Below are 10,588 nucleotides of genomic sequence, written 5' to 3' on the forward strand. Positions count from 1 at the left end.
GATGTAGAATTAAGTTTTGCTTACCTTTTTAATGAGCTGTTCCTCGATATTATTCTCCTTATAGGACTGGAAGAGGGCAAACAGAGACTGTTTTTCACACACTGGGCTGCAACACAGCACAACAGACAAACTCTTCAGCAGGGCAGCCTTGCGGTTGAACGTCTCGTCCTGCTGGTCCTCTGAAGAGCTGCTTCTCTGTGTGTGATCAAACAAATAATACATGCAAACAGACAGAAAACATGAGGAAAGTTTTAAAAAAAAAAGAGAGAGGCATAAAACCCATAAAAAACTGTTCCTAATGTGTGGAAATGATCTTACTGGGAGCTTCATGCCCTCCTGAGCCTTCAGGTAGATGTTCTCAAAAGCTGCCTGCTGACATTTCAATGGCAGCATCTTCCTTTTATCTGGATGTTCTGGTTTGAACTCCAGAAACAGTCTGGACACGCAGGAGAACAGTAGCAATGATCAGATACACAATATACAGTGAAATAAGGTGTCTTTTTCTATCTTACCAATGTACAGATTTAATATACTATTAAGTACATTTGTCTTTCTATCCAACTAATTCTGATTGTTAGTGATTGTTCTCATCCAGATGAAGCGTACCTCTCAACTGACATAGCGACCAGCATGCGGACTTGGTGGTGGGCATCTGCCAGGTGAGATGGAAGAACAGCGGACACTGGACTGTCTTCCTCTCTTTCCTGCCCTCTGACATTTAGGATTGCCCAGTTACAACGTGGGTCAGCCTGGCAGAAGGGAAAAGGCAAGAAGCACAAAAAGGCAAACAAAAAAAGGTGATATTTAAGTGGTACCTAATATTTCTCACTCCAAACCTCAGTTTTTGGTGATCACGCATAAGCGTACTAAAATAATGAAAGCAGCAGAAATGTTTGGACAGTTTTACAGAAAAAGCTTACCTCTAACAAAGCAACCAGACATTGCACTAAAGCAGCTCGCACAGCGGCCACGCATTTCCCTGATTGGCTCAGGAAACTGAAAAACAGCACAATGGGTGGATCAGTCGTAGTAATAGTAGTGACTGATAAAATGATTTGTGTTTTCAAAGTCTAATACTAAAGCTAACCCTTTAAAAAACAGAATTCAGACTTTGTGAGACCTCGCTCCCCTGAGACAGTTCATTTTGGGAGGTTTTCTGTTTTTTAAAGACCAGCCTGTCATCTATTTATGGCGTAAAAATTAGCTTCTAACCAGAAGCCGGACACCACTTGCAGCAGGGACCCCTGAACGTGTCTCATCTCCTCGGGCATGTGATGAGTTTTTCCCAGGCTCTTTATGGAGGGTAACAAACTTAGCAGCACAGCAGCACAGATCTCTTGGTCCTGACGATACAAAGAACAGAGGTCCCTGTAAACACAGCAACAAATGCACCGATTATTCACCATGCAAACATATTAGGTTGCGCTGCTCACAAAATGAATGCCAATAACAACTGATGTAACACCAGCAAAATGAATTTGTTTGGCAGAAATGTTTCCATACGCCAGAGGACGGAGCAGCGAATCAAATTCCTCTGGAGAAAGAGAATCCTCAGCAGGAAGCTTCTTCAACAGGACGAGATACTGCAAGAGAACCAGATGTTAGTGTTCAGCAGCTAAAGCCTTGTTGCCACTTCGACCTTGATGCCTTTACATTAGCTGCTACCCACCATGTTGAGGTGCAGGGCTTTGCTAAAGTCGATCTGCTCCACCAGCAGCAGCAGTCTGCGTCGCACCTCCTGTGGTTTGAAAAGCAGACCGTGGATGGGCTGGACGGAGCCGCACTCACAGAGGAACTCAAGGACTGCGAGCAGAGCCAGGTCCTGCTGTGCTAAATAATCATCTGCTAGCAGGCTTTTTGCACCTGTCAGAGGGTAGAACAATGGTTTGTTATTCATTGATATGAGGATAAGCAACTTTATTGGTGTCTCGGTGATACAAACGAAACAATAAATCATACACACTTTTTTGTTGTCCTCTTCTTCATGCAAGCAGACTTGGCAAAATATTAACGAAATATTTACCCATCAATCAAAGGCACTGAACCCTAGAAGTGAAATTCTGCCATTTTTTACTGCTCACAGCATTGTGTAATTTAGGGAACATAAAGGCGCATCAGGGTCAGTGGACCAAAGTAGAAAGTGAAGCCATTAAAAAAAAAAACAGTGTTCAACCTAAAATGTATCTAAAATGTTGCCTAAAAACTCTGTAAAGCTGCAGGATGTGGCTGAATCTTAGTCTAAGGCAGTTCCTGCCAGTGGAGCTATCAAAGCCTGCTTTTGACAGTCAACATTTGTAAGTCCATCCATCCATCCATCCATCCATCCATCATCTATACACCACTAAATCCTCACTAGGGTCACGGGGGGGTTGGAGTCTATCCCAGCTGACTTAGGGTGAAGGCAGGGGACACCCTGGACAGGTCACCAGTCTATCACAGGGCTACACTTAGAGACAGACAACCAAGCACACTCACATTCACACCTACGGACAATTTAGAATCACCAATTAACCTCAACATGTTTTCGGACTGTGGGAGGAAGCCGGAGAACCCGGAGAGAACCCACGCTGCACGGGAAGAACATGCAAACTCCACACAGAAAGATCCCGGGTGTCCTCACTGGAATGCGAACCAGTGAGGTTCGCATCCTGCTGCGAGGCAACGATGCTAACCACCGCTCCACCTTGCAGTCCCACATTAGTAAGTAAAAAAAATGTATTAATTAAATTTAAAATATTAAAATATTCATTTATAATCACCAGCATGAATAGTCATGATGTTGTGACTCTGTTAAGTCAAACTAGTCCTTGGAGTTCTGTTTAAAGCGCCTGCATGCTTAAATAAAGTATTGATATTTGGTGCCAGAGTATCAATAATTTATTGCAAGAGGAAGCAATAAAATATACTGCCGCATCAATATGTTGCCCCATCCCTACCTTTGACTGCTATATTCTGACGTGATATGCTTGCTTTATTAAGCACTTAGTGAAGAAACACATGACACAACAGCAAAATAAACCCAGAAACATCTGACACATCACTAGCAGCTGCTTCAACAGTTCTGAAGTATTTATAAAGTTTGTTTTCCGTAAACGTCTATTTCTTTAACAAGCAAGAAACTGATTTAGTAAAAAGTGAACCTCCTCCTACCTGGGCCACAGGAGGTGTCATTGTTGTCTCCCTTCTGCCTGTGAGTTGCGCTGGTGCTGCTGTGCGATTCTTCACCATCGTCAAACAGGTCGACGTCGTCCCCTTGTTGAGTTCTGGTCATTTCCAAGTCATCATCCATATGATCGTCCTCTTCCGCAACACTGACTTTCTTGGAAACACTGCTTAGCTAAAAAGAGACTGAATTCAGCTCCTTGTTGTTGAAATTAAGATTTTCAACAAATATGTAAAATCTGTGACATACTACATCTGTCACTTACCAACAGTTTGCAGATTTCTGCCAGTTCACTGAGAAGGCTGGCTGGCAAGATCATTATAAACAAACCAGAGGACATCGGACAAACCTTGTTCTACAAAAGAGAGGAGAAAGCATGTAATCTCAATCGACAATGGTGAAACTGTCCATATATAGATTTGATATCTTAATATAGCTTGATGATAGCTTAATTGTTATGATAAAAGCTTTAGTCACCTTGGTTTTTCTGCAGGCAGACTGTGTGCAGAGCTTCATAACAGACCTCAGTGTGGCCATGGTTCCTTCCTCTGTCATTTTTACTTTCACACTGGAGACAAACCCGGTGAAGTCCTGGGCCAGAGCCTGGTAACAACAACATCCCAATCACCTCAAATTGAAAGTTCATCATTCATTTCACCTGTTATTTAAGGAACATAAATACATTCAAATACTGACTAGCAGCACAAGAGTTAGAAGGCAGGCTTCTCATGGACATCATATCCAGAGAAATGACAAATGTATCATATAATATTATGAATTTAGATCAGTCTGGATGTATACCTTTGCTTTCGTGAAAAGCTGTGAGCGGAGGGCCTGTTCCTCGCTCAGAAACCCAGTGGAGACGTCAGCTGCTAGAACACCAGTCAGCTGACTGAAGCAGCGCACCAGACACTCTGGAGGGGTGGACTGAGACTGTGGGGGGGGAGTGGATTTAAAACAGCTCATCACTGTGAAGGCACATCGATCACACACATACAAACACATTAACTTGAACTCACATCAGGAGAGTAGCAGTTGAGTAAATTGTCAGCCACACAAAGCAGTGCCTGCTCCAACTTGCTTCTGAGGCCGGGGGCAGCGGCCAATTGACTGTCAGCTGACGGCGTCTTCAGTGACTCGTCAGCCCCTCCGACCTCTGAAGGCAGCATGTTGAAGCTGAACTGCTGGTACAGTCTCTCCACCTCCTCCAGGTTGTCTTTGGCATCAGATGGTGGTTGTTCTTGAAAAAAGGCACTTAAAAAAAAAAAAAAAAAAAAGCAATTACAGACAGAGTTGTTTTTCTAAAATGTCTGACCACTAAGTACAGAGAAGACAGGAAGAGCTGATGCAATGCAAAACTTTAAATTAAATTCACCTATGTGGACAGCAACAGTGATGCCAATAAACAATTTAGTGTGCGAAAATGGAGTGAAAGGGGGTTGATTTGGTATTATGAAGAAAACAGGATCACTTTTCTCACCTTTCAACTCCTTCAGCATCCAGCAGAAACTTCAGGCCAACTCTTGTGTCTTTCAAGGTCAGTGAGACCAAAATGTTTGCTGTTAGATTGTCAGGAAAATCTCTGCACAAAAGAACATAATAAAACAAAAATATAGGAACAACCATCTCAAAATCAACAACAAAACCAACATACTAGGGCTGTCACAAAATCAGATTTTCACTGATATTTTTATATTATCAGTATATTGTGACATGTCTAAGACATAAATTAACAAAGAAAAAGATTCTGTACAGTACAACAATAGAACAAAAGTCTTATACACAACACCAATCTTTAACTTGAGCTTTTCATCATGAAAACATAAAAGAAGTTTGATAGATATTTCAGCTTGCATGAACGTGTGGAACCAGAATTCATTCATCAACGGTCAACATCAGACAAATAGCAAGGAAAAGCAACACAGCGCCAACCTGCACACGATGGGATGAGGTCTGGAGTTCTCCTCCATCTCATCACTCTGATCACTCATCAGCAGCCAGGCGATGAGGGTCTCCTTCAGATTAGGTGATGCAGATCCTTCTGTGACTAACACATAGTCCCAGCCTGAGCTGGAGATGACACTTTTTGGGACTGGACACTTTAGCAGGGCCTGGGCTAGACAGAGTGCAGCACTCCTGTGCAAAAGAAACGTTCAAACAAAATATATTAACATTTTTTTGGTTTTGTTTTTTTAACATAAACAAAGCCTAAATGTAGTGTTGCACAATACGACTATATGGCAACTCACTGGGATGGTTTGCATGCAGATCCAGAGAAAAGCTTCCAGAACTCTCTGTCCATATTAATCAGTCCACCATGGACAATGGAGGCCAGCAGGTCCAGGCTGAGGGACTCTGTCTGGGGTGAGCTGACCCCTCGCACTGCCAAGGCCCATACCCGAACCCAGAGCCTACACAGCTCCGCCCTGTAGACCTGGGCTCTCTGTGGGTACTGGGCCTGGCAGCGGGCCACCTCTCTCAGGCAACGCAGCACATAGAGCCCCCTCTCTCCTCTCCGCTGCTCTGCCAGGAGCTGGTGCAGCACTGACAGCAGCGGGACCAGCTCCTTGCCGGGCACCATGGACGGATACTTAGAGGTGAGCACTGCGGTGATCTGCAGCCTGAAAATGAAAGCTGGGAATGACTTTATGCGAGGCTTGATCTCTGTTGATTACAATCAGGAAAGGAGCAGGTCTCCCTGTATATTTTGTACACCATTAAAAAAACAATAGATTGTGTTGTGATTTTCATACCATGGTATGACATCAAAGTCGCTGTGCTGAGGCTGCAGATGATCGCGGAGGACCTCCCAGCCTATTTCAATGCGCCGTCGCTTGCTGGCGGCTCCGTGGGTGGGGCTGCCCATCTGTGTGGCTCTGAGGGAAGCCTGGGTGACCTCCAGGATATGAGTGTCACTGTCATCATTGAACAGCTATAGCAAGACAAAAACACAAGATAAAAAGGAATACATTTGTCCAGACAGGGTAAAACAGGCTTCCTAACTGCACTATATAGCTACACTGTGATTTCCTTTGCACATACAGTCGTGGCCAAAAGTTTTGAGAATGACACAAATGTTGCATTTTCACAGGGTCTGCTGCTTCAGGGTTTTTAGATGTTTTTGTCAGATGTTTCTATGATATACTGAAATATAATTACAAACATTTCATAAGTATCAAAAGCTTTTATTGACAATTACACTGAGTTCATGCAACAAGTCCATATTTGCAGTGTTGTCCCTTCTTTTTCAAGACCTCTGCAATTCTCCCTGGCATGCTGTCAATCAACTTCTGGACCAAATCCCGACTGATGGCATCCTTTTCTTGCAAAATCAATGCTTGAAGTTTGTCAGAATTTGTGGATTTTTGTTTGTCCACCCACCTCTTGAGGATTGACCACAAGTTCTCAATGGGATTAAGATCTGAGGAGTTTCCTGGCCATGGACCCAAAAACTTCATGTTTTGTTCCCCGAGCCATTTAGTTATTACTTTTTCTTTATGGCAAGGTGCTCCATAGTGCTAGAAAAGGCATTGTTCATCACCAAACTGCTCCTGGATGGTTGGGAGAAGTTGCTCTCGGAGGATGTTCTGGTACCATTCTTTATTTATGGCTGTGTTTTTAGGCAAAACTGTGAGTGAACCCACTACCTTGACTGAGAAGCAACCCCACACATGAATGGTCTCAGCATTCTTTACTGTTGACATGACACTGGACTGATGGTAGCGCTCACCTTGTCTTCTCTGAACAAGCTTTTTCCAGATGCCCCAAACAATTGGAAAGGGGATTCATCAGAGAAAATGACTTTACCCCAGTCCTCAGCAGTCCAATCCCTACATCTTTTGCAGAATATCAGTCTGTCCCTGATGTTGTTTTTTGGAGAGAAGTGGCTTCTTTGCTGCCCTTCTTGACACCAGGCCTTCCTCCAAAAGTCTTCACCTCACTGTGCGTGCAGATGCACTCACACCTGCCTGCTGCCATTCCTGAGCAAACTCTGCACTGGTGGTGGCCTGATCCTGCAGCTGGATCAACTTTAGAAGACGGTCCTGGTCCTTGCTGGACTTTCTCAGGCGTCCTGAAGCCTTTTTTGCAACAATTGAACCTCTCTCCTTGAAGTTCTTGATGATCTGATTGATGGTTGACTGAGGTGCAATCGTACTCGCTGCAATATCCTTCCCTGTAAAGCCCTTTTTGTGCAACATAATGATGACTGTACATGTTTGCTTGCAGGTAACCACGATTAACAGAAGAGGAACAATGATGTCAAGCACCATCCTCCTTTTAAAGCATCCAGTCTGTCATTCTAACTCAGTCAGCATGACAGATTGATCTCCAGCCTTGACCTCGTCAACACCCACACCGTGTTAACGGGAGAATCACTGAAATGATGTTAGCTCGTCCTTTTATGGCAGGGCTGAAACGCAGTGGAAATGTCTTTTTTGGGATTAAGTTCATTATCAAGGCAAAGAGGGACTTTGCAATTAATTGCAGTTGATCTCATCACTCCTCATAACATTCTGGAGTTTATGCAAATTGCCATTATAAAAACTGAAGCAGCAGACTTTGTGAAAATTAATATTTGTGTGATTCTCAAAACTTTTGGCCACAACTGTACACATGTTGCTGATATGATAGCAGATGTACGGTTTGACCTGACTTACCTGGCGACAGATGTCCGCTGTGAGCTCAATCAGATTGTCTTTAACAGCGATGTTTCTGGTCCCCGTGACGTACTTCCCTCTGCTGCCTATGTGACTAATTTCTCTGACCAAAGCATCATACAGGTTGTACAGCAGACTCTTCCACTTGGTCCAGTCCTCAGCATGAGCACCTAATATGTGAGAGAAGACACACTGAGTATTGGTTTCATTGATTAAGTACATACCTGTGTTTAAACTATGCAATGCTCATTAACAGTTTTTCAAAGCAAACCTCAGACTCAGTCACTGTTTTTATTAACTTCCTGGTATACTTTTTTTTTTTTTTTTACATTAGATGTTTGCAAATTTTGCAAAAATTGCTTGAGAAACTGTTGGTGCTCCATAAGAACCATTCTTTTGGTTTCAAACCACTAGAAACAAATCTTTATATGTAGTAACAAAGTTACTCAACACAATTAGTAACACAAAAATGAAAGAAACACCACTCAACCTGTGTCCTGTGTCTTGGCGCCTTTGGGGTGATGAACACAAATCTGCAGATTAAAGAATCCAACAATTTCCTCTTTGAGAGTCGCACTGGGCCTCATGTCAGCCCAGATGTACAGTATTGTCGTCAGAAGCTCCTCTCCCAGTCGACACACCCTCATCCTACAATTCATGGCTGCAGATCTCAAGAAGATGTTCATAGCTGAGACGAGGTGTTCCAAAACGGTCAAGTGTCTCTCTTGCCTAGCAGGAAAATGGGATTTAGCAAACAATTTTTATATTTCACTGTCACAACTAATAATATATACTGTTTTCAATGAACAACAAAAAGGTGTTGACAGGCATTGTTAGATATCTATAGGGGTTGGTAAAAGGCTTCACCTGGCATTAAGCAGTGCTTTGGAAAAGAAGCCGAAAAGAGTGTCGTTAAATCCTTCAGTCTGCATGCAGCAGCCCTGAACCACCGTGTGGATGACTCTGCTCACCAAAACACGGTTGATGGCTTTGGATGAGGAGCTGAACAAGCTGCAGTACAAGTCCAAAAGACCTGTGGATCAGAAGTAAGTACAAATCAAACTTAATAGATGACAAATCAGGATAAATAATTTAATTATGTAAACCGATATCTAGACAAATAGCCCACTGACTGTGCCACTGCTGTGGAGTGATGTCACACCAGTACTTGCGGACAGACAGGACATCCTTTATCAGAAGGCTGCTGTAATTTTCTCCATAGGCTGAACAAGAATATGAATTCTCCAGGACATCTGTCACATGTTTCAGCAGGTCACTGCACTTTAGTTTAGGCCCACCTGCAGGAAAAGACAACTAACTATAATTCCTACAATATATTCAAAATACCTGCTCAGTTTCTATAGTTTTTTATTGAGGTGACGAAGTCAAGTGAAATAATGAAAGATACTGATTGAACATATGTGAAAAACATAATCCAGTGATGTAATATAATAGCAATCATTTCAGCTCAAATTGTTTTATACCATAATCTGATTTTCAAAAGACAGCGCCCTTACGTTTGTTTGCACATCGAATGAAATATTTGATCAAGCTGCAAATTTCAGCCATGTTCTTCTGCCGTATGGCCAGCGTAGTCGCCGTGACATTGGATTTGCTTGATTGCATGCTTTCGGTCTCCTTCTGGACATAGCGTTGCAGAAACCTGATGACGGAGAAAAGTTTGGGGTAATAAACAGGATAGAAAGTATTCAGTAGATAGTGGAACTAAAATCTTGTTACTTTACAATATTAACAGGTATGTTGCAAAATGTGGAATAAGAACAGATTGGTGTGAAATAACATGAAAGAAAGAACAATAAATAAAGTTTCCAGCTGTTATTCTGTGGTGAATGATACACAAACTGAAAGTAAAACTAGACTGTTTAGATGCAAATAAACTAGCCCCATTGTGTTAGCAGGTAAAAAAAATAAAAATAAACACCACCATAACCTCCTTGAACTAAGAAAAGATCTTACATAGCCAGGAAATAACCTGACATAGATTACTTTGTGTGCATTGTGTTGCACATTTGCAAACATGCAAACATGCAGAGGCAGGTTACCTGAAAACAGCATCCCATGTGAGCTGTTTGGAGCCTTTTGCTTTAGCTCCTGAGGTGCGATCCAGTTCTTGCACAATCTCTGGAGATCGAATGAGCCGCCTGAAGCGTTCAGCTTCTTTCTGTTTGAAAAAAATCACAAGTGCTCAGTTTTATATGATAAAACCGGTTAATCAGTATGCCTGGCAGCTTGGAGCAATGCATCCAAATGTATTGTTTATATGTAGGTGTGTTACCTTCCTCTCTGTAGCTTTGTCATTCTCCAGCCCTCTGCAGCAGACCAGGAGATCATGAAGAGCCAGACTCATTGTGCTTCACTGTAGATGTAACGCAGACTATTCAGCCTGCAATGACAGGATGTAACCAAGACAGGATATTACTTTCAGTCACTGTATACCTTCTTTGCAATTACGTAGTATGTGTATCAATCCACTTTGTTGTGCAACCCGCAGACAAGTGAAGACGCAGTTTAAATAATTACCAGTAACCCAACTACTAGTAATCACTGTACAGTCAGAGTGGCCATGCAGTCGATTTATTTTAGCAACACGACATTACCAGACTAGCTTTGAACTTTATTAACAAGCGTCCATTCAAACTTTGCTCTCAGTCTGTTCACTGACCTCAGATTACTGTGCTGCTTGTACTTACGGAGCTGTCACACATGCAAGTGCCGATGCTAGCTGAAGTGCTACTGTTCCTCCCAT

The 10,588-nt window shown here is 42.6% G+C and overlaps 1 protein-coding gene across 1 annotated transcript in view; it reads right to left on the bottom strand.

The window, feature by feature from the left end:
• Window positions 1-10,552, bottom strand: part of atm (ATM serine/threonine kinase) — a 35,531-nt gene extending 24,979 nt beyond the window's left edge. The window contains exons 1-24 of the mRNA XM_008275953.1: window positions 10,505-10,552; window positions 10,118-10,225; window positions 9,885-10,003; window positions 9,339-9,484; window positions 8,955-9,119; window positions 8,689-8,854; window positions 8,312-8,550; window positions 7,822-7,991; window positions 5,917-6,095; window positions 5,413-5,784; window positions 5,096-5,299; window positions 4,644-4,745; window positions 4,183-4,417; window positions 3,965-4,096; window positions 3,641-3,766; window positions 3,429-3,518; window positions 3,151-3,337; window positions 1,670-1,863; window positions 1,504-1,583; window positions 1,213-1,368; window positions 921-996; window positions 607-749; window positions 319-436; window positions 25-195 (exon numbers count right to left, since the gene is read on the bottom strand). Of these exons, the coding sequence (XP_008274175.1) occupies window positions 25-195; window positions 319-436; window positions 607-749; window positions 921-996; window positions 1,213-1,368; window positions 1,504-1,583; window positions 1,670-1,863; window positions 3,151-3,337; window positions 3,429-3,518; window positions 3,641-3,766; window positions 3,965-4,096; window positions 4,183-4,417; window positions 4,644-4,745; window positions 5,096-5,299; window positions 5,413-5,784; window positions 5,917-6,095; window positions 7,822-7,991; window positions 8,312-8,550; window positions 8,689-8,854; window positions 8,955-9,119; window positions 9,339-9,484; window positions 9,885-10,003; window positions 10,118-10,189 (3,642 nt within the window). The 5' untranslated portion in view covers window positions 10,190-10,225; window positions 10,505-10,552. The remainder of the gene's footprint in view (window positions 1-24; window positions 196-318; window positions 437-606; window positions 750-920; window positions 997-1,212; window positions 1,369-1,503; window positions 1,584-1,669; window positions 1,864-3,150; window positions 3,338-3,428; window positions 3,519-3,640; window positions 3,767-3,964; window positions 4,097-4,182; window positions 4,418-4,643; window positions 4,746-5,095; window positions 5,300-5,412; window positions 5,785-5,916; window positions 6,096-7,821; window positions 7,992-8,311; window positions 8,551-8,688; window positions 8,855-8,954; window positions 9,120-9,338; window positions 9,485-9,884; window positions 10,004-10,117; window positions 10,226-10,504) is intronic.
• Between the last annotated feature and the right edge of the window lie 36 nt (window positions 10,553-10,588).

The sequence above is a fragment of the Stegastes partitus genome, unplaced genomic scaffold, assembly GCF_000690725.1.
Source record: "Stegastes partitus isolate 25-593 unplaced genomic scaffold, Stegastes_partitus-1.0.2 Scaffold62, whole genome shotgun sequence".
In the NCBI taxonomy this organism is placed as follows: domain Eukaryota; kingdom Metazoa; phylum Chordata; class Actinopteri; family Pomacentridae; genus Stegastes; species Stegastes partitus.